General features: G+C 50.9%; 1 protein-coding gene across 2 annotated transcripts in view; it reads left to right on the top strand.

Moving 5' to 3' along the window:
- The window catches only part of OTUD7A (OTU deubiquitinase 7A), a 370674-nt gene extending 351075 nt beyond the window's left edge, over nucleotides 1-19599 (top strand). The window contains exons 9-12 of one of the 2 annotated variants that reach the window (XM_023195665.1): nucleotides 279-428; nucleotides 15148-15262; nucleotides 15435-15519; nucleotides 17992-19599. In XM_023195665.1, coding sequence (XP_023051433.1) covers nucleotides 279-428; nucleotides 15148-15262; nucleotides 15435-15519; nucleotides 17992-19416 — 1775 coding nt within the window. In that variant the 3' untranslated portion in view covers nucleotides 19417-19599. Of the gene's footprint in view, nucleotides 1-278; nucleotides 709-15147; nucleotides 15263-15434; nucleotides 15520-17991 lie in introns of those variants that run through there. The other variant, XM_023195666.2, reaches the window with a different exon arrangement.
- Nucleotides 19600-23481: the final 3882 nt, after the last annotated feature.

Genomic DNA, 23481 nt, shown 5'->3' with positions numbered 1-23481 from the left:
CCAGGCTGCGACTGCTCTGACCAAGCTCGGGTGACAGTGTCAGCCCAGCCCTGGGGCTCCTGAACACCTGTCAGGTCTCAGGGCCGCAGGAGTCCTGGGGCAGACAGATGACTCCGGAAACTCTCAGCCCCATCCCTCAGCACCGCCTCCATCCGCCCCTCCTGTCCCTCCGCTTCTCCACGGAGCCCCCCGGGATAGTGAGGGACAGGGACGCAGGGGCCTCCCCTCCCAGCTCGGGCTGCTGCTCCTCACACCCTCATCCTGGTTTGTGTCCACAGCGTTCGCACCCATCCCATTCGGAGGGATCTACCTGCCCTTGGAGGTCCCTCCCAACAGATGCCACTGCTCGCCTCTGGTTCTGGCCTATGATCAAGCACATTTCTCTGCCCTCGTGTCCATGGAACAGAGAGAACAGCAGAGAGAACAAGGTATGCCTGTCTCCCAAGAGAGTGCGCGCAGGGGCCTGGGGTGGGGGCAGAGCCATCAGAAGGGACCCTGTTGCACAGGGAGGGGGATTGTGGAGACCTCGCCTAGAAGCACACCTGTGCACACTCAGCAGTGACAGGTTTTGCATAAAACTACCTTATGCATGTGTGAACGTTTTGATTGAAAATAACAATGTGAAAGACAACGTTCTCTTTAAAATACTGAACAAAGGCAACCTACCCTTAAATAGCTTTTACTGTTCTCCCTTTCACTTGTATACATATTTTATAGGAATGTAATTAGTCTTAGAGGTAAATTAAAGGGAAACAAACTTCAAGAGCAAGTATTAATGAACTATGGCCCACCACCCATTTTTATAAATAAAGTTTTATTGGAACAGAGCCACATTCATTCACGGACGCATCCTCTGTGGCCATTTTTGCACTACAGTGGTAGAGAGAGGAGCAGCCACTGACACCAAGGCCTGCAGTGCCTAAAATATTTACTTACAGTTATAACTGGCTCCTTATGAGAAGAGTTTGCTCACCCCTGCTCCAGGGTAAGCTTTTAACTCAAAAGGTCAACATTTCCTTTCAAAGCATTACAGCTGAGTTTCCTCTAAACAGCCATTTCAGTGCTGCCGATGTTGGGCCGGCCCCACAGGCTGTGCACTGCACAATTCCAGGGCACCAGTCAATGTCTTTGCTCGGGAAATAGGGGGATTTTGTTTGGAACAATTGTTGTTTTCTCATGTTAGCTACTGATGGATGTGTGACCAGCGAGTGGAGAGGAAAGTCCTTCCTGTTGTCACTCTTGTCTGTGGTATAGGCAGAGACTCACTCCCCCACAAGACAGACGGTCAGGCAAGACCAACTATTTCAGAGTCCCTGCCATTAGATATGGTTCCAGGGAACGGAAAGTGATCTGTCCAGGCCCAACAGGGGCAGGAAGCTCAGGGGTGTCTGCTTCTGACCTTTTCCACTGAGTGTGCAGCTCAGGAAGTAAATACAGCAACAAGATTACCCCCCTAGGACTCCCAAATGCTATTCCTTCCTTTAGACAGCTGGCAAGGAAAGGACGCAGACAAATGAACAGAACCCAACCTCCCCCAGCCCTCCGCCAGAGGTGGCACCAGCGTGTCACTTCCTGGCCTGGTGGTTGAGTTGGGAACGAGGCTGGGGCTGTGCAGCAGAAACTGAAGGTGAGAAACGCACAGGGCGTTGAAGACCCCTTCCCAAGAACAGATACAGAGCTCCCAGGAGCCGCCACACGCAGCGCAGCGGCAGAACCCAAGTTGCAGAAGAGAGGGGACGGGAGGCTGCAGCCAGCCATGACAGGAATGTCACATCATGGTTCTTTATTATTTGCAGATGTGGCACTGGCCACAGAAGGAAAGATGTAATCAGTAAGGCCTAGGAGGTCTTTCCATTGTCTCCCTGCTTTCAGTCCAGAGTGCCTGCACCGCCTTCCCGGGGGTTTAGCTCTTTGTAGGGCTGACCCAGCCTCTTGGGAGACCAGAAGGACCTTTTCAGGACCTGGGATCCAGGCCAGGGGCTGGGCCTTCTGTCCATCCCCAGGGAGATTCTGTGGTCACAGGAAGATGATGGTCCCAAGGCCAGCATTTCCCAGTGCCAAGCACAGGGTTCAGATACTTGGCCCCCTCCTGGCAAAGGCACCGAGTGCTCTTCCAGGCCTTCCAGATACTGCTTCTTGGTGTTTTCAAGGCACATACGAAAGCATCCTTCCTTCAAAGGATGCCCATGGAGGCCGCTGTGGCTCGGTGCCTTTCAGGAGAGCCTTGCAGAGTTGTGGGTGGTTTCACTTCTGATGACCTGGTTTCTAAAAGCTGGGATCTGGTCCCAGTGCACCCCTCAGAGCCACTGTGGTGTGGGCCTGTGGCTCCCTCACAGTCGAAGCAGCCCGCTGGGGTCCTCCTGGGGTGGTGCAGATCCCTGCATCCAAGACCATCCTGTGGCTGGGCTGCACATTCACCCATAAGGTCCCACGACCCCCTGCAGGGCAGGTGCTGTGACCACGCTCTTTGTCATGCACCCATGTACCCCCTTAGACCTTCACCCCTGCAGCCCTCCCTCTGTGCCTCAAAGGACACTGGGGGGAAAGGACAGAGTCGCAGCTGTGCTCTCAGGTCACAAGACACCTCAGCAGAGAGGGACGTGGAAATCACAGTGAGGCTGCAGCTTCCAGGATGGGACCCGCATCCTCTGAGCACAAAACAGGAGCAGCCACACCACAGTAGCCTGCTCAGGCCTGCTGGGGTGAGCTGACCAGACCGCCAAGTCGCAGGGCCTGGTGGGAGGCAGGAGATGGGAGACTCCAGAACGCTGAGCCCCAGGACACCACCGGCCCCCACCGTGACGCACAGGTGTCACCCTGTGCCATGGTGCCCTGCCCGTCCTGTAGACAGCACCCTGTGACAGAGGCTAATAGATACGGTAATCACAGGCCCCAGGAAGAGCAGACACCGCGTCCTTGTGCCTGAGGAACGATGCTTTGAGAGCCTGGAAATGAGATTAAAAATGTATTTCAGGCTGAGACAAGGCTCCCTTCTTCCCATCACCCCCTTCGTCCTCCACTGTTTACATGGCCCATCATGTCTCATCCGCATGTGTCCAGCTCCTGGAGGCTTAAAAATCCATGAGGCATTCTTTAAACTTCTCATCTCTTGTGCGTCTCCCTCCAAGGGAAGCCCCCTCTTATAGCTGCTGCTGCAGTGGCCCAGCTACTGCTGATGCCGCCACTGGCCGTATTCAAGTTCAGGAATCCTCCCGTTTCCCAGGCTAGGCAAGGACTTGGGGAGAGGGAAGGGCTTGAGGTGGAAGGTCAGGAGCTGGTGGGACTGGTCAGGTATGGGTAACCTGAGTGGCTCAGGCTTTGCAAATCTACCTTAAGACTTTTTAGATAAAATGTATGCATTCTTTCTTGGTAGGTTCCACACCTGATGGCCACCTCCTTTCTCCAGGGCAGGACATTAGTCCTTTGCTCCCTGACACCCTGAGCCCTGGGCCTTCAGCTTTTTGCAGGAAGCAGCCTCCTTGCAGCCACATCTTAAAATGGCCTCCAGGGGAGCTCTGTGAAACCCAGATCTGGGCATTCTGTCAGCACCCAGCTCAGGACAGTTCATACTGGCCACTGAGCAAATGTGTACATTATGAAAAATCAAATCAATTAACAGGAGAAACAGAGGTGCCGCATACTTCCTGGAAACATAGAACCTAGGAAAGAACTTTGGAAATCATCCAGTGCAATAATCCCAACTCCCCCTCCTTTTATAGCAAACGTTGTCCAGTGTACTCTTCATTATCCTGAAATGAAATTCATGGATAATGTTACCTATGTTGGAATAAAGTCCATTTAATAACCCCCACATCGGGAGAAATCAAAGGAAACCAATGTAATCAACTAGTCTGCATTTCTGTAAATGCTCTCACACAGCCATACCTCAAGACTCAACGAAACAGATCCTGGCACCCATATGTGGGGTGCCCAGTTACACAGGCAGGGGCCATAGGTGTGCTGAGCATACCTTCAAATACCCCAGGAGGCTCTGTCGTCCAAAATGACAGCTAACTCTTGGTAAAGTCCCAAACAAGCCAAGCGCAGCCTTGCCCGTCTCCACAGCTCGTCTTGCCTTTGCGTGGATATAGAGCCATGCAGAGCATACCCTCGTGTACATGTTAGCTCTTGGCCTGGCCAGCAGGTTGCACTGGGAAGGGCTGGGTGCATACGGATGCTGCCTAGGTCTGCACCCCACCTTCAGGCTCATATATTTGCAGTTGCTTCCTGTGCTCAAGTGCCGTTCTAAGGTCCTTTCCAGGAATAACTATTTAACCCTTCCCATTTCCTATCCCCCACTTTACAGAGGGGGACGTTGGGAAAGGAGGAACCATCCCCAGGGAATGGTTGCAGCCAGTGAAGGATTGGGAGGGTGGATGGCGAGGCTTCCACAAAGACTTGGCCCAAGAGAGTGGCACTCAGAGAGCATGCATCTCCCAGAGAAGAGGCTCGGGCAGTGGTACTCCAAGTCAAAGCCTGCTTGGGATGAGACAGCATCTCAGACCTGGTGACTCAGGAACCTTCAGCGTTGAAGAGGGTAGGGAGGGGGTTCTCTGTTTCATGGAAGGTGTCAGTGCCATCTGTGGCTATTCTTTTCTTTAAAATTTATTGGCCAGGCACGTGATTCATGCCTATAATCTCAGCACTTTGGGAGGTGAGGTGGGTGGATTGCCTGAGCTCAGGAGTTCAAGACCAGCCTGGACAACACAGTGAAACCCCATCTCTACTAAAATATAAAAAATTATCTGGGTGTGGCAGCACGCACCTGTAATCTCACCTACTCGGGAGGCTGCGACAGGAGAATCTCTTGAACCCAGGAGGTGGAGGTTGCAGTGAGCCAAGATTGCACCACTGCACTCCAACCTGGGTGACGGAGACTTCATCCCCCCCCAAAAAAAATTAATATATAAGTCAATTGTTTATCTAGTTTTTCCCTCATATATGCAAACAGCCTGTGAGCCTCTGAGGCATATCCAGGGGCCACACAGAGGTCAGGGAGCCCTCAGTGTGTCCTCAGTGCCTTCCCCCAGGGTCCCACTTAAGGAACCTAGAGAGCAGCACACAGGCAGCCCTGAGGGAGTCCACTGGTGACAGATGGAGGGGGAGATGCTGGTGTGAGCAGAGAGCTCTGAATCGAGGCTTACAGATGATCACACCAAGGTTGGCCATTCCTTTATTGGGAGCAGAGACTCAACACATTCAAAATGTGATACTTAAAAAGAAAAAAAATGTTTTTCCAAAGAGCAGCTTAGCAATTTGTCTCTTGCCGCTTAGAAACAACACAGCAAGTTTATAAGTGCCTGCTAGGGATCTTGGGAGCCAAACAGAGTACGTCTACCCACCAGGCCATGGAAGCTGCCTTCCGTCTGTATCTGATGCGTGGCTCCTGGTTAAATCAAACGCTCACCTATGCTCTACTGTTCCCCAAGCCATGTGGAATGTAACGTTCCAATTTTCAACGTTTGACAACGAACCATGCTTTTTCTTGCAGGATTAATTTACAATAGACAAATCTAATCTCTTTTTCAATAGAAATGTATCTTTACATGTTACAAATATTATTACATATTCTGCTCAACTTGATTTTATAATTGTGTTAAAGAACTATTTATTGGCCAGGTGAGGTGGCTCACACCTGTAATCCCAGCACTTTGGGAGGCTGAAGCAGGCAGATCACAAGGTCAGGAGATCAAGACCATCCTGGTTAACATGGTGAAACCCCGTCTCTACTAAAAAATACAAAAAATTGGCTGGGCATGGTGGCGGGTGCCTGTAGTCCCAGCTACTCAGGAGGCTGAGGCAGGAGAATGGCAGGAACCTGGGCGGCGGAGCTGGCAATGAGCAGAGATTGTGCCACTGCACTCCAGCCTGGGTGACAAAGCAAGACTCCATGTCAAAAAAAAAAAAAAAGAATCATTTATCAAATACCAATCAAATTGGTCTATTTGTGTACCTATCTGAATAAAATAATGGAGGAAATATGTCATGCTTATTACGAGACATTACAGTAAGAATCAGATTACTTCATGGTGGCAAGAAAGTTTTTTCTTTTTTTTCAAACTTTTTTTTTTTTTGAGATGGGGTCTCATACCCAGGCTGGAGTACACTGCCATGATCTCAGCTCACTGCAGCCTCCACCTCCCAGGCTCAAGAGATCCTCCCATCTCAGCCTCCTGAGTAGGTAGGACTATAGGCGCATGCCACCAGCCCAGCTAACTTTTTGTACTTTTGGTACAGATGGTGTTTCTCCATGTTGTCCAGGCTGGTCTCAAACTCCTGAGCTCAAGTGATCTACCTGCCTAAGTCTCCCAAAGTGCTGGGATTACAGGCATGAGCCACTGCGCCTGGCCAGCAAGAACGTTTTAGAAACCAGAGGTGCCCCCAAACTGAATTACCTTTGTTATTAGCCTCCCTTCTCTTGGCTACTAAGTTTGCCAGTTGCCACTGAAAGACAGGGTCAGAGTGGGAGTAAAAAGCACAGCTATGCCTACCCTTGTGGTGTGTGACAAGTCTCACTGGGCCATATTCCTTTGCCACCCCTCTCAGCAGCCCCAGAGCACAGACCCCTGAAGAACCCTTCTCTGCAAAGGCCCCTGGCTAAGGGGTGAGAGGTCGAGGAGCTGGGGTTGGGGGCATCCAGACTTTTAGCTGAGACCTCTGTTCCTCAAGTCTGTCATCTTTGACATTGTTGACCTACGGATCACAAAGCACCATGAAGTGGCCAGGAGCTGTGGAAGGGACTTCATAGCTATGGAGCTTTGTCCACAGCTTATAAAGGGGGCACGTGCCGAGAGAGCTGAGTCACACTGATTAAAAGCACGAGGTGTATTTATCCACAATACATCTGCTGATTGGTTCATGCCCTACCCCAATGACCATCAGCTCAGGGGCCCAAAGCACTGTTCCAAAGGGATGCCAGCCACAGTTAATTCCACGGAAAGAACTGGCCAAGAGTTTTTCATTCATGCCTGAAGGCCTGGAGAGAAGAGAAAGCAGGACTGCACCCAGATGCCAGCCTCCCTCCAGGAGCCCTGCCTGTCCCCTCCTGAGCTACAAAGTGGGAACAGACACTTGGATCCCCCACCAGACCTCCCCAAGACATCCATGCCCACAGGAAGCACATACCAGCCACCGCCGCCCCTGATTCCCGAATGAGGGTCCCAGCCATCTCTGTGTAATGTGCAGGTTTCTCCATCTGGCCACTCCAGGCTCCCGAGGACCTCCACACTCCCATGCATGGCACTGGAGTGAGAACACGCGCTCCAACAAAACCCCTTCTGAGGGGGGCTGGGAGGCAGCAGCACCAGCCACCTGTCCTACCTACAGGACAGGAGCAGCCAGCACTCACTGCCCTGGATGTGGGGAGTGAGGCTTTGGTGGGCCAGGGTGACACCCTGGTTCTGCTCGCTGAGAAGACTCCAGTTGTCATTGTCCCACAGGGCCACATATGATGTGTGCACAGAGTGCACCCTCTGGGGCTGAAAGCTTCCCCCACCCACTTTTGGCATGAGCTCAGGAGCCCAGAAATTGTCTTAGGTGCTGAACACTCTCTCAGTCTGAGAGTTTTTTCAGCAGCACTTTTTTCAGTTTTGTCTTAGTCAATTCAGGCTGCTGCCACAGAATACCACAGCCTGGATGGCTCATAAACAATAGAAATTTATTTCGGATAGTTCTGGAAGCTGGAATACAAGATCCAGGAGCCAGCAGATTTAGTGTCTGGTAAGGGTGTCCTCTTCCTGGTCTACACACAGCAGCTTTTTACTGTGTCCTCACATGCCCAAGAGAAACAGAAGAGTGCTCTCGTGCCTGTTGTTATAAGGGCACTAATCCCATTCTCAAGGACTCCACCCTTGTGCCTTAATCAGCTCCCAAAGATCACACTCCTAATACTGTTACACGGAGACTAAGCTTTAACAGTGAATTTTGGAGGAACACAAATATTAAGTCAATAGCAAGCTTATTCCATAGACCAATGACCAATCCAAAGATCTTATCTACATATAAACTTTAGGCCAGAGAATGTATGTCTGCCACCATTGGCCCTGATGCCCAGCCTAGGGGCCCCATCCTCAGCCACTGGCCTTGGCCTCATGTACAGGCCATCATTATTTCCCTCCTCCCTCCCTCTTTGCTTTAGAGTTTAATTTGCTACCCCTTTTCTAGTTTCTTAGGGCAGAAATTTTGATTACTAATTTGAGATTTGTCTTCTCATCTAATATAAGTATTTTAATGCTGTAAGTTTTCCCCCAAGTACTGCTGTAACCACATCATACACATTTTGATGTGCTATATTTGCATTTTCATTCTGTTCAAACTATTTGTTAATTTCCCATGAGACTTCCTCTGGCTCATGGATTATTTAGAAACAGGTTGTTTGAGTTTCAAGTTTTGGGGGATTGTTCAAATATTTGTTACTGGCTTATAGTTTCAGTTATGACATGAGCACAAATATGATTTCTGTTCTTTTCAATGCACTCAGACTGACTATGTTCTGTGTTGGTGAATATTCCATATGTATTTGAAAATAATATATACTCTGCTCTTATTGGGTTCTAGAAATGTCAATTACCTCAAATTCTCTGAGAGTGCGGCTCAGTTCTTCTATATCCTTACTGGTTTCTGCCTATTTGCTCTGTCAGTTACTGAACAAAAAGTAGTGAAGTCTGCAGCTGTAATATGTTTATTTCTCTCATTTTTGTTAGTATTTGCATCATGTACTTTGAAGCTGTGTTATTAGGAGCATTCATACACATAGGATGATTATGTCTTCTTGGAAAATTGACCCCTTTATCATTATGTGATGTTCTTCTTTTTCTTTGGTAACAACAGTCCATGTTCTGGAGCCTACTTTGACATAAATATGGCTACTCTAGCTCTCTTTCCATTAGTGAATATCTTTTAACCTACATATGTCTTTATGTTTACAATGGGATTCTTTTTCTTTCTTTTTTCTACAACCTCAACCTCCCAGGTTCAAGCAATTCTCCTGCCTCAGCCTCCCAAGTAGCTAGGATTACAGGCATACACTATCATGCCCAGCTATTTTTGTATTTTTAGTAGAGACAGGGTTTCATCATGTTGGCCAGGCTGGTCTCGAACTCCTGACATCAAGTGATCCACCCGTCTCAGCCTCCCAAAGTGCTGGGCATGAGCCACAGTGCCTGGCCCCTACAATGAGATTCTTGTAGACAGCATACATGTGGGTTTTGCTTTTTTATCCAGTGTGACAATTTTATCTTTTAAAAGATATGTTTTGACCATTTTCATTTAATAGTATTAATGGTATGTTTGGATTAAAATCCACCATCTTGCTACCTATTTTCTATGTATCGTGTGGGTTCTTTGTTCCTTTTGTCTCTTTTCTGTCTTATCTTGGGTTAATTGAGTTGTTTAATGGTTCCATTTTATTTCCACCATGGACTTGTTATTATACCCCTATTTTTAATTGTTAGTGATTTCCCTAGGTTTACAATAAACATCTTTAATTAATGAGATTTTTATTTTTATTTTTTTTTTTTGAGACAGAGTCTCACTCTGTCACTCAGGCTGGAGTGCAGTGGCGCAATCTTGCAGCCCCTCACTGCAGCCTCCAACTCCTGGGTTCAAGCAATTCTCCTGCCTCTGCCTCTAGAGTAGCTGGATTACAGGCACACAGCACCATGCCCAGCTAATTTTTGTATTTTTAGTAGAGATGGGGTTTCACCATGTTGGCCAGGCTGGCCTCGAACTCCTGACCTCAAGTGATCCACCCACCTTGGCTTCCCAAAGTGCTGGGATTACAGGTGTGAGCCACCACACCTGGCCTAATTAATGAGATTCTATTTTAAGTAATATTATTCTACTTCACATGTTGTGTAAGGATATTACAACAGCGTATTACCTATCCCTCCCTCCCATTCTTTTTGTTATTATCAGACATTTTATTTTTACATCTGTTATAAATTCATAATGCACTGCTGCTCTTTGCTTTAGACAGTTATCTGTTAGAGCAATTAAAAAGAAGAAAAAATGGGCTGGGCGTGGTGGCTCAAGCCTGTAATCCCAGCACTTTGGGAGGCTGAGATGGGCGGATCACGAGGTCAGGAGATCGAGACTATCCTGGCTAACACTGTGAAACCCTGTCTCTACTAAAAAATACAAAAAACTAGCCAGGCGAGGTGGCGGGCGCCTGTAGTCCCAGCTACTCAGGAGGCTGAGGCAGGAGAATGGTGTAAACCCGGGAGGTGGAGCTTGCAGTGAGCTAAGATCCGGCCACTGCACTCCAGCCCGGGCGACAGAGCGAGACTCCGCCTCAAAAAAAAAAAAAAAAAAAAGAAGAAGAAGAAATGAATTTTCACAACCATTTATTCCATTTCCATCACTCTTAATTGTGTAAATACAAGTTTCTAGTGGTACCATATTTCTTGCACGTTAACATCTCCTGTAGTTCAGGTCTGCATGCAATGAATTTGCTCACTTTTGTTTGAAAAACTCTTTATATGTCTTCTTCATGTTTCAGAGATATTTTGGCTGGGTATAGAATTCTAGATTAACAGTTTTTTGTTTTTTTTTTTCTTTCAGTACTTTAAAAATGTCACTCCATTATCTTCTGGCTTACCTGTTTTACCATGAAAAGTCTGCTATAATTTTTATCTTTGTTTCTCTATATATAATGTATCCTCTTTTTTCTCAGGCTGCCTTCAAGACTTTCTTTTTGTCTTTGGGTTTCAGAAGTGTTAAGATGCTATTATAGGCATATTTGTGTTGTTGTTATTTTTCCTGCTTGGTGTTCTCTTAGTTTCTTAGATCTGTGTGATGGTTGTCATTAATTTTGAAAACTTCTTAGCCATTATTTCTTTAAAATGTGATTTTGCCTTGTTCTTTCTCTCTTCTGGGATTTCATTTACATAGAACTTAAGGTGCCTGATATTGTCACACAGCTCTTAGGTGCTGTGTTCACCTTCCCACCTCCTTTTTTTTCTGTTTCAGTTTGTGTAATTTCTAATAACCTATCTTGAGGTTTACAGATTCTCTGCTCAACTATATCAAGTCAACTGACCAGCCCCTCAAAATCATTCTTCACTCTATTATTGTTTTCATTTCTAGAATTCTCATTTAATTCTTTCTTAGATTTGTTCTCTATGCTGAAATTAACCATCAACTCTTGCATGGTGTCCAGCTTTTCTATTAGTCCTTAACTTATTAATCAGTTACTTTTAATTCCTTGTCTGATAGTTTCAACACCTGTGTCATATCTGAGTCTTGTTCTATCAACTGATTTGTCTTTTATCAATGTGTTGGGTTTTTTAAATCTTTCCTTTCGCCCCATAGGTTTTTTTGTTGTTGTTGCTGAAAGCCAGGCATCTTGAGTGGGACAGTAAAGACCACAGTGAATCACTTTTATTCCTGGAAAGAAGCATGCCTTTCCTTTTGCTAGGTTTTTAGAGTCTAGGTTTGGACCAGTCTAGTCATGATAGCCCAGGAGGGTCACCCCCATCCCCGATCCAGGGATACAGTGCCTGCCTAAGACAGATGCTTAATTAGAGTAACAGAACATGACCCTTAGTGCTCCCAGTGTTTGTTGCCCTAGACTCTGCAGTTTAAGCTTTTGTTCCTTGGTAGAGGTGGAATAGAAATATCTATGGAGACACTCTCTTAGAATTCCTGCCAGTCTTTTGTGGGAGAACCAGGTAGGTCCTGTGGAGAGGAGCCTGCAAGTGCATGTGAATTCCCTTTATATCTTCAACCCCAGAGTTCTGTATTATTTCACTAGCTGATACTCTTCCTTTACCAATGTAACCATTTTAGCTGAATTATTCTCACTGCGGTCCAGCTGAATTGGCCCTTCTTAAGCTCATGCCTGTCTCTCCTTGGAGGCACCTGTCTTTCCTTAGACATTGGAGAAGTCGGCTTCCCTGTGACTTCAGCTGTTTGCTGGGTTAGAGATAAGTTGTGAATTTGCAGTTTGACTGGCACGTTGTCATGGTGGAACAATGCTCTTCCAGCTTCTCACGTCGGAGACAAAAACCAGAAATCTTGATTTTTTAGAAAATACATACTCAGAATATATTCAGGCTAGTATGAGATGATGCTTATGTGTTTCCAGGCTAAAAGACATACAAGAGGCCTTGCAAAAACAAAAACAAAACAGCTTTCTGGCCTTTCTAGGCTCATGTTGAGAAGCAGTTGCTGTTCTAGACATTTACCACCAGAGGGCAAGCCGCTGTGTGTCTGCTGCTCACTGGTAAAGCCAGGTTTCCAATAGGGAAATGTCAGGGTGTACAGTGAGAGGCAGAAGCATCCTGAGCAGCCGCTGCTCACAAGGAGGACCTGTTTTCATGGCCTCCTGGCCTGAGCTGTCCCTGGGCTCTGCAGCCCTAGCCCTCACCACAGGCTGCAGTTGACCCTCTGCAGAGAAGCCTGCCTTTAAGCCGCTCGGTGTCTTCAGTTGTGAGCAGGCATGTCCCTGGAGCCTCTCAGTACCTGGTCCTTCACCCCAGCCAGATCTAGGCCGCAAGGCTGCAGGGCCCTTCTAGGTGGACAGGCAGTAGCTCCTTCAGGGGTATTCCCCCCGTGCACTGGAGCCCTGGGCGGCTGGAATGGGAGTCCATTCCAGCCCTGCTGCTGAGGGCCGAGTCCCCAGGAACCCATGATAGAGACGTGAGGGTGACTGGGGTGCCGTCTTAGCTCAGGTGGTTTATCTGAAACAAACAAACCAAAATCAGAGTGGCTTAATACAGTGGAAGTCTAAAAAGGAGTGTTCTCAATTGTCAGGCAGCTCTTTAGTGGGGATCTGCTGTGTTCTGCAGGCACCATGCAAGGGAAGTGGGGAGAGGCCCCCCTGTGCCTGAGCACATCACCCAACACTTCCCACATTGCTTCTGCCCACAGACCATGGGTGCCGCTAGGTGCCTGTTCCCCCTAAATCCTGGGGGCGGGGTGGCTAAGACACGGAATGGTGGCTGGGCTGATGCTCTCCAATGGCAATTCTACCCTGGGAAGCGGGTGGACAGCCAGACCCAAAATGTCCAAGTTGCACCCACAGGAACTGCTTCTAACAGATTATTCTTGTTCTAGAACAGCATTTCCTGAATTTGCTTGATTTTAAAAGCCACAGGAGATGCTTATTTAAAATGTCACTTTCTGAGTCCTTTTCCTGGACACTTTGGTTTGGCCCATCTGTTCATGGGGGCTTGGAACTCCCAGGAGCTGCACTGCTGTATTCAGGGAAACATTGTGGATGGGGAGAGCCTGTGCCACCCCCTGACCCGTGAGTAAGAAGTGAGGCTACCCCCTTCTCTGTTTGTGTAGTGACTCATAGAACTATGGGACAGGCTGCTGGGCACCACCCAAAGGAGACCTGTCCCTAAGCCAGCCCTGCAGCCCTCCCTGGGTGTGTCCACTCTGCAGCTCAGACCTGGGAAGGGTGGCCACGTCAAGGCAGAACCCAGCAGGCTGCAGCAAAGCCAGGCCAAGCTGCCCCTGACCTCTCAAATCAGAGCACTGCACTTTCCAATCCCAAGCCAGATTAATGAAAAGCCCGGGCCAGGCGCGGTGACTCATGCTGTAATCCCAACACTTTGGGAGACCGAGGCGGGCGGATCACAAGGTCAGGAGATCGAGACCATACTGGCTAACACGGTGAAACCCCGTCTAAAAAATTAGCCAGGCATGGTGGCGGGCACCTGTAGTCCCAGCTATTCATGAGGCTGAGGCAGGAGAATGGTGTGAACTCAGGAGGCGGAGCTTGCAGTGATGCAAGATGGCGCCACTGCACTCCAGCCTGGGCGACAGAGCAAGACTCCCTCTCAAAAAATAAGGAAAAAGAAAAGAAAGGAAAGCCCGGAGCTGGTCGTTGGTCAGCAAAGCTGCATTTCCCTTATTCGCAGCTTGGGGAGGCTGGGGAAGAAAAGGTGCAGGGGTGGAGAGGGGAATTACTTGTACCCACTTTTCCTCTTAAGCAACACTGGAGGGCAGCATTGAGTTAGTTTTTCCAATTTCTTACCAAATCAACTATTGGTATTCAGTCTTCGATTTGATCTGTTTCCTTGCCTTTTTGTTCTTGCCATGGCAGCCTTGCTGTGAATCATGGGCCCCAGCAAAGAGGCAAAGCAGCTGACCCGAGGCCTTGGGCTGTGCTTCTCTGCTGTGTTGTGACTTCTAGGAGTGGGGCCTGCAGGGGAGCTAACTGGAGCCCACAGGAGGCTGCTGCTTGCTCCGAGGAAAGACTTGGGGAGATCATCTCCCACTTCCTCCTGCCCTTGTCCCTGACAATGCCCTTGGGAGGAGTCAGCCATGTCACAAGGAACTCCTCTCATCAGGTCCCCCAGCAGCTCAGAAGCTCCTAGAAGATCCCAAACCTATACCCCCTCCACCCTAGCCCGTCTGGAGTGAGCCAGGATTTCCCACGGGGGGTGAGTTTCACCACAGAGCTTCTGTGATGAGTCAGTCCCTCTGAGAAATGACCAGCCAGTTGCTCGTCACTGCAGTCTCCACCGACATGTGACCTCCTCAAAAGGACCCCCTGACCCCACCCGAGAAAGGCTTCACCATCACTGCCTTCTGCCTGCTGTTTACCCTTCCAGGGCTCATCACCACCTGACATTATGAGGTGTTTGTTAACCTGCTTATCTGTCCCCAGCACAGGTGAGCTTCCTACGGGCAGGGGCGGGTGGGTCCACGGCTCCCAGGCACTGACACAGACTTGTGGCACAAAATCACAAACCAGTAGAGGTCAGCAACCCCCTTGCTCACCTGACTTGTACATTCAGCCTTTCTCTGGGATGAGACAGGAGAGCTGGGCCCCAGGCCCACCTGCAAGGTAGCCTCCCAAAGTGTGCCTAACCTGCCTAGATCCTTCCTAGAAATAGCAGAAGCAGCAATAGCTTTTTTCCCATTCTGATGCCCAACGGAGTATCTGCCATTGGACAGACCCAGAGAGACCCAGGGTCCAGGTGACGCTTCCAACTGCTCTCCACTGTCTGCAATAAATATGGAATTTTAAAAATTAGCAATAGTGGTTTTGGTCTTTGTGCTCCTGCTGGCACAGATCTGTGTAGATCTCCACTCGGTGCACTTGTCACCTAAACACCTGGCTTGGGAATGTCCTTCCCAACCTCCCTGGGGACTGCCGGGGCTCCCAGCACGGCTCTGTCTCTTCTGTTCCAGCCGTGATCCCCCTGACGGATTCTGAGCACAAGCTGCTGCCTCTGCACTTTGCAGTGGACCCTGGCAAGGACTGGGAGTGGGGGAAAGATGACAACGATAACGCCCGGCTGGCCCAGTAAGACCCTACTCTGTCCCGTCCCCCAGCGCCCACAGGGAGGGCTATGGCTGGGGCATCCTGGGAGGGGCTGTACCACCCCTGCTCCTCCTGGGACAGCTGGCATGCAGGTGGGCTGGATGCTACAAGGGCCAGCTCAGACCATTTGAATAGGGTATTCTTCTCTTGCCAGCCTTATCCTGTCGCTAGAAGCCAAGCTGAACCTTCTGCACAGCTACATGAATGTGACATGGATCCGGATCCCCTCCGAGACACGGGTGAGCCTGGCTGTGCTGGGACCAGATCTGGCGGCAGGGTCCAGGCCGCTCAGCTCCAGCCTGGCCAGGGTGCATCCTCCCAAATGCTCCCACAGTCTTGCCTGCCCCTGCCTGGCCGCCCACGCCAGCCATACCCACAGCCCAGTAGCTCCCACATCCCTTTGACCTAGCCACCCTGGCTGGGGTTTGAAGTGGCTCTGGTTGGACCCCGTGGGTGTGTACACACGTGTAGGCATGTGTGCATGCAAGCATGCACTCTTGTAAAAGGATTTTTGTCCCCCTATTTTCTGCAGAAGGAATAAACACGCCCACTCAGAAAACAAGCGACAGGCAAGTCACAACACAAAACTATCTCTATTGAGATCAGAACACAATGTGCTGCCGCAGAGCGGAATTAATTATAAACTGTGTGGGTCCTCAAGAAAGCCAGGGAACTGAGAGCGCGATTCCTCAGCGCCCCCTTCCTCCCCTCCCAGAGGCAGCACACTGGTGGGTGGAGCTGGCAGGAAGGTGAGGAGAGGGGCCTGTGCCCCGGAGGCTGCCTGCCTCCAGAGGGTCGGGGCTGCCCCTGCTTGCAGACGCTGAGGGATTCATTTTAAGCATCTGACTGATGTTTTTTGAAATCTCAGTAGTGAGCTGCCAGGGAAAAGGATTTGTAAAAAAAAAACAGCCTGCAAATAATTGGTCCTCTCCAGCCAATTACTTAGGCTTGAAGTGGGGCTCATAAGGAATTAGTAAAGGAGAGGTGTTTAAGTCAAGGAGTCGGGTGGTGGTCAGCACTGCTCAGTGCTCTCAGACTCCGGCCTTTGCCTGTAGTTCATCTCCCAGGGCTCCACGAGGCGGGGACTGATACCCCATTTTACTGATGGCGTAAGTGACAGCCAGTCGGTGGCAGTCTGAGTGCTGCCTCTCAAAGGCCTGGAGCACTCCGGTGGTGCTGTGGCTGTTCTTCTTCAGCACCCACATGGGGAGTGATGGCAGCGGCTCAGGATCTAGAATCAGGAGGCTCTCGGGCTGAACATAGCTTTGCCTGCAATTGCCAGGCCTTGGTGCCTTCATGTCAGATGCAAGGCTCTCAGCTGACAACTGTGCGAAGGGTTCTTCCAGCCAGGGACTCCTGAGCCTGCTCTCAGTGCGCTCCTGCTAGCACCAGGCGCACCTCCGTTCCTGGCCCAGCCCGTGTCCACCCTTTAGTGTTTCACACACCGGTCTGAGACACTTCACACCTTCCTGTCCCAAGTGGGAAGGGGAAAGGAATTTCAGAGTGGGAGGTGGTGTGGGTCAGTTCTGCCCACGTTTGCTTCAGGGTGACCTGGTCACAGGACAGTCACTGACTCCTGGACTTGCTTGAGGGGCCTGGGGGTGGGGGAGACAAAAATTAAGTGGGGGAGCAACGGGAGGGAGCCTTCTCCCAGGCTCATCCCCTGGAGGCCAAGTAAGCCTGTTCAGGTATGGGCACCAGTTCCTGCAGCACCCAGCAGCCAGCATGCAGGGCCCTGCCTCTCCTCCAGTGACAGTCAGTCAGAATTCTCTCCTCACCTGGGGAGGTCCCTCTGCAGAGGCAGGAGGTGCTGCCTGCCTCTCTGCCCTCCCACCTCTTTTCTCAGGTTCCCCCGCCCCAGATATGGCCGTGCCCTCCTCAGACTGGTTGACCACCTCAGTGGGTCTCATCCAAGCCGTGCTTCCCAGCGTCACGCCACCCCAAACCACCCAGGGGTCCTTTTCTGGGAATGGGAACATCTTTTTTGCTGAGCACAGGCCTATTTCAGAATCCTCCTCAATTTAGCACTCCACCTTGCCAAACTGAGTGAGAAAGGAACCCCTGAAGCGATTTGGCATCTCTGAATCAAGGGGGTGTTTGATTCAAGATCTGATGAATGAGATTGAGTGCAAGGTTTCTGTCCCCTGCCCGGTGTGAGGAGGTGAGACACCTTTTGAGGGGAGACAGTTTTGTGCAGGCCCAGTGTCCTCCCCACCTGAAGGCCTCCATCTTCACAGAGGCTGGCCTGGGACCTGTGTCTGGTCAAGGAGGGGGCCTTGTTAGTGGGGGAAGGCCAGAGAGTGAACCTGATCATTCTCTGAACTGTGACAAGGCTCTGGGGACCAAGGCCAAGTGGGGTATTTGCACCATGCCCCAATCCCCCACTCAGGGTTCCAGGCTACCAAGTACCTGAGGTTCCCCAGAGACAAACAATGAGTACACCCCAGCTTCCGTGGCCAAAAGACACACGCAGATAAGAAGTCCCTACATCCTTTTACTACTGCAGCGAATCAGAGCCCACTCCTGTCCGCGCCTCTCCTTCAGCACCGCCCATCCGGGTATCATAGTCACCAGAGAGCCAGTGGGGACTGGGACAGTGAAGCTTGGGGACCCCAGCCTTGGCAAGACGGGGGCGAGGTGTGTCTTCCTCGGCCAGGCCGTGGACCGCTCTTCTCTAACCACCCTCACTCCGGCCCTCCCTCTCCACACAGGCGCCCCTGGCACAACCGGAGTCTCCCACGGCCTCAGCAGGGGAGGACGTGCAGTCCCTGGCCGACTCGCTGGACTCGGACCGCGACTCGGTGTGCAGCAATTCCAACAGCAATAACGGCAAGAACGGCAAGGACAAGGAGAAGGAGAAGCAGCGCAAAGAGAAGGACAAGACGCGCGCCGACTCCGTGGCCAACAAGCTGGGCAGCTTCAGCAAGACGCTGGGCATCAAGCTGAAGAAAAACATGGGCGGTCTGGGCGGCCTGGTGCACGGCAAGATGGGCCGCGCCAACTCCGCCAACGGCAAGAACGGGGACTCGGCAGAGCGGGGCAAGGAGAAGAAGGCCAAGTCGCGCAAGGGCAGCAAGGAGGAGTCGGGAGCGTCGGCAAGCACGTCGCCCTCGGAGAAGACCACGCCGTCGCCCACGGAGAAGGCGGCGGGCGCGTCGCCGGCGGAGAAGGGCGGCGGGCCGCGGGGCGACGCCTGGAAGTACAGCACGGACGTGAAGCTGAGCCTCAACATCCTGCGCGCCGCCATGCAGGGCGAGCGCAAGTTCATCTTCGCCGGCCTGCTGCTCACCAGCCACCGGCACCAGTTCCACGAAGAGATGATCGGCTACTACCTGACCAGCGCGCAGGAGCGCTTCAGCGCCGAGCAGGAGCAGCGGCGCCGCGACGCAGCCACGGCCGCCGCCGTTGCCGCCGCCGCCTCCACGGCCAAGCGGCCACCGCGCAGACCCGAGACGGAGGGCGCGCCGGTCCCGGAGCGCGCCTCTCCGGGCCCGCCCACGCAGCTGGTGCTCAAGCTCAAGGAGAGGCCGAGCCCTGGGCCCGCGGCGGGGCGGGCGGCGCGGGCGGCGGCGGGCGGCACGGCCTCCCCGGGGGCAGGCGCGCGGCGTGCGGGCCCCAGCGGACCGATCGCCGGCCGCAGCCCCCCGGCGCCAGCGCGCCAGAGCGTCATCCACGTCCAGGCGTCGGGCGCGCGGGACGAGGCGTGCGCGCCGGCCGTGGGGGCGCTGCGGCCGTGCGCCACGTACCCGCAGCAGAACCGCTCGCTGTCGTCGCAGAGCTACAGCCCGGCGCGCGCCGCCGCCCTGCGCACCGTGAACACGGTCGAGTCGCTGGCGCGCGCGGTGCCCGGGGCCTTACCGGGCGCGGCGGGGGCGGTCGGGGCGGCAGAGCACAAGTCGCAGACCTACACCAACGGCTTCGGCGCCGCGCGCGACGGCCTGGAGTTCGCCGACGCCGACGCGCCAACCGCGCGCTCGAACGGTGAGTGCGGCCGCGGCGGCCCGGGGCCTGCGCAGCGGCGCTGCCAGCGCGAGAACTGCGCGTTCTACGGGCGCGCCGAGACCGAGCACTACTGCTCCTACTGCTACCGCGAGGAGCTGCGGCGGCGGCGCGAGGCGCGTGGGGCCCGGCCCTGAGCGGCGCGGCGCGGCGCAGCGCAGCGCAGCGCAGGCGGCGAGGTTCTACCTTCGAGGATTTCTTTTCCATTGTGTCGGTGTCTTTTTTACATGCTCTGGTCCACCGGAAGGCCGGCGCCTCCTCTGTCAGTGCCGTGTACGTGTTTGGTCAAACGTTCCTAATGGTGCCTGAACCTACACTGACGCCACTCAGGTAGTAGACGGATAGGAAACAAGTCATACTGTTGGAAGTGGGTGTGCTAGCCTAGCATCTGCCTCGTACCTGTGGAAACTCAATAGCCATTGCAAGAGTATTTTTGTTCCTCAGTAAGAAATAAAGAAATTCGCAGCCCTTTGTTTTTAGAAGGGAGTGTTTTACATGCTTTTTTTGCTTTTTTTTTTTTTTTTTTTTTTTTTTCTAACCTAGCGATGACCTCTATCCAGGTAGCGGTGCCCTGTGCGCGGTTGGTAGTACCCAGGGCTTTGAGTGAACCCGCACCCGGGGCTGCGGTGGAGGCTCCTCTGCGGGCTCCACTTGCCTCTCATCCCGGGACCTAGGAGAAGGCGGGTACCTGGCCGCCAGCTGACGCCCTGGTGGTCACTGTGGCCCTTTAGAAACACACAGCTCCATTTCATAAGCCAAACCTCCTCCCCCAGCCCCGGCTCAAGCACCATTCACACTGCCATCCAAGCCGCGGGCGGCCGTGGGAAGGGTACTGGACCACCCGTCTCGCGGGCGCGGTTAGGTACAGGGATGGCTCCCAGTGCCGGGCAGCTCAGGTGACAGGAGCTTTCCAAAGACACCTCGGGTCCAAAAAGCAGGGTTCCCATCTCACAATTTGGATTTGCCCATAGAGGAGAAGATAGGACAGCCTGCTCACATTTCTCCTTTGAAGGCACTTCCACAGTGGACTGTCGCTGGAGGGCCCCTGGGCAGTGACCATCGGTGCCCCAGGAGACAGCGAGGAATTGACCCTTCGGTCACTGTGTAAGCCCCCACTAGGTTGCTGCTCTTTCCAAAGGGAAGGAGCTGGGGGAACCGGGAAGGAAGCCCACCCCAACACCTGCATCTGTCTGGGTTCAGCCAGGTAAAGGGACTCACTGTGATCGTGGCCCCTCCATGGGGCAGGACGACCCTGCCTCCGTCTCGTGACACAGTGAGGGAGCAGCCCGATCCCTGAGCGGTCTCTTTTTTGGTGCCTCCTACATTTCTTGAGGAAAAAAAAAAATGTGTCCTTAGCTACCCTGTTTTGAGCAGCAATATGCAGCCTCTTCCTTCCAAGATTACCTCCGGAGAACGCCATTCTTGGCCAGGGACACTGAGGAGCTAAACCTGCCTCACTAAGGAACGAGCTTGTTTCCAAGAAATGAGGATAAGATGGGTAAAATCCTCACTAACAGAAGAATACTATAAAACCTGTGAGAGCCTTAGAATAGCTTCTGATAATCCTAGGAAAGGAGAAAGCGCCTGGCTTTGCTGTGAGTGTATCCTCAGAAAAAGCAGGAGGTCGATCATCTCTTCACTGGAGCCAGCTTCTCCTCTAGAAACGATGCTTTTTTCCCTAACTAAAGAGCAGCAAAAACAAACAAACAAAAAAAAGTGGGAGGGGATGTTTTTTACTTGTTTGGAAAATTATAATAAAACAATTATCTCCTGTGAGTAATGCCTTTTTGTTTTTAATTATTCCACAGCAGGTGGAGTTTTCAGTAATTTGTTCAAGTTTTACATAAGTGGTTCCTTAAATCAAAAATTATTTATTAAATAGGATCTTTAAGAAATTTTTTGAAAGTTTTACTTTTCCCGCTGAACAATATTTTCAATGTGTGGTAATTACTGTACTAACATCCATGTCCCTGATATTACTGGGGTTTCTTTTATTACTCGGAAAACAAAAGTGGTTTTTTAAAAATCTCATGGAGAGGGTCTGTGGCAGCTTTCTGGACTGATTCTTCGTGTCATGCTGAGCGGCTGCTTTGGCATCCAAAGCTATGGGGTCACAGAAAGTGTTGCTTCAGGTGTGGGTGCCAGCCACTCCTCATGCCCCTCACTCCTAAAAGATTGAGACACCCAACCTTAAAAATGCCTCAGTAGTCCATTCAGAAACCAAACTCGTGTGCACAAGATGTCAAGGAGGCATAAAGTCAATTCTTTTTTGTTTTTCTCATTTCTGAATGTAAAAACAGCCAACCAGAAGTTTCTAAAACTGGCTATGCAAATTCAGATCTTTTCTTTCTCATGCTATCTGCCTGGTTTGTTTAATTAAAAAAAAAAAAAGAATAAAAACAGTCCATTGTAATACAGGAAAACCTTCCAAACCAGGCAGGGTACGTAATTACCAAAACACCAGGACCTATTCTACCCTTGCATTTCAAAGTTACCTCCACCCATCACCATCTGATGACAGATGTGCCCTAAATAAGAGCCTGAGATACAACCACTGGCTGCATCCTGCGCCCCAGCTTCTCAGTGTGGTAAAGAGGCGCCAGACGTCTGTAGACACCTGCTCCAGGCTGATACATTACCACTTAGTCCACATGACTTAGGAATAGCCATTTCCTTTTGTGAGAGATCTGAATCCATCCTTCCTCTAAACAGTATTAAAAAAAAAAGTGGGGGAGAGACCCGATAGTCATATTAAATGTGCAGGCCCCATGCACCGACAGCATGCTCCTTGAGAAGAGCCGTTTAGACCTCGTCCCTGGCCAGAGACCAACTTCGTCAGGCTGGCCAGGAACTATTAAAAACTGTGTTGACTGCACGTGGGCCAAGGGCTTCCCTCACATTGCATGGCATGAGGGCCCTTTGTGGAGCAGGGAGAAAGGGAAGAAGGTAAGTCCCCCGGGGTGCATGGCCCTGCCGCCATAGCTGACCCTGCCTGAGAGCAGCCTTCCCCACCTGATCTGGCCACACTTCCCGTTCCAGGAAGGACAGGCGTCTCCAAGGGACTGCAGGTTTCCAGAGGATCCCAGATACTTCTAAACCCCTGTGAAGTTTATTTCAGAAATTCACATTTCCTGCACATTTGTTACCTGGGTAAATGATTTTTTTAATACATTGTTAAGGGAAGGTGTTTTTCAGTGTATTCTGTTTGTAGATTTTATGCTGTGTTACGTTGGAATTTTACAAGCCAAGTTTAAACTATACTATAAAAATTATTTTTGTATTATTTTCAGAACATGCCACAGAGCAATATTTTGCACCCTTTATTGTCACAGGGTTGTCCCTCGGAAGGGTAACTGGAGGGGGGAAGGAGCTCCAGCGTGGGGTCCGGGGGGTAAACGCTTTTTGCTGCTTGTTCGAATACCTTCTGAAAGTGGGAATGTATAAATGTCTGTTTTTATTGAAAGCTTGATTTCCTTTTTTCTGTTCATGGATTTTGGTACTGCACCTTTCCTCTTAAATGAATACTTTGTATTCACTAAATTACTGTGGACCTTTTCTTACCTATTACCACCCAGTGGCATTTGAGTCTATTACTTTACAAATTGAATGTTTTTCCAAATGATTTAATTTCCTCATTCTCGTAGCTTACTGTCAAGAATTGGGTGGCTGAAGATAAAAGGACTCTCCATGCCCCCCAGGTGCACACCTCAGGGTGTGGACATCCTCCATGCAGCGCCCGCCCTGTCTCTGAGGAGGGGTCATGGGTCCATCGCCCACCCCCCCCCCCCCCCCCCTTAGTATCCACAAACTTATTTTGCAAACTATTCTACTTTGCAAAAATAAACTTAACCTAGCAAAATATACTTCACGTTAGTTAAGATAAAAGGGCTGTACTTATCAATGGTGGGAAATTTGTGCAAGAAAAAAACAGAGACTTTTCCAAATCCGTGTGTGTAAGTTCCATTCCATGTGAGTCTTTTATTTACTAAGAGACTTGGAGTAAAAGCTGAAGGCATCTGCTGTATGTTTGGGGCTCCTTTCTTTATGACATGATTCTTTTTCTCCTCATCTTGGTGTGGACTTTACAAATTAAGTTTCCCCAGCGTTCTGTCCTTTATCTTTCTCCAGTGCTTCTAATAAACAAGAAGAAATGTGTTTCCACGGCTGAGCGAGCCCTGCGGGGTCAAGCAGACCTTACCAGC

The sequence above is a fragment of the Piliocolobus tephrosceles genome, chromosome 6 (genome assembly GCF_002776525.5).
Source record: "Piliocolobus tephrosceles isolate RC106 chromosome 6, ASM277652v3, whole genome shotgun sequence".
Lineage (NCBI taxonomy): Eukaryota > Metazoa > Chordata > Mammalia > Primates > Cercopithecidae > Piliocolobus > Piliocolobus tephrosceles.
The sequence above is the reverse complement of the archived record's forward strand: the minus strand, read 5'-3'. Positions and strand labels throughout refer to the sequence as shown.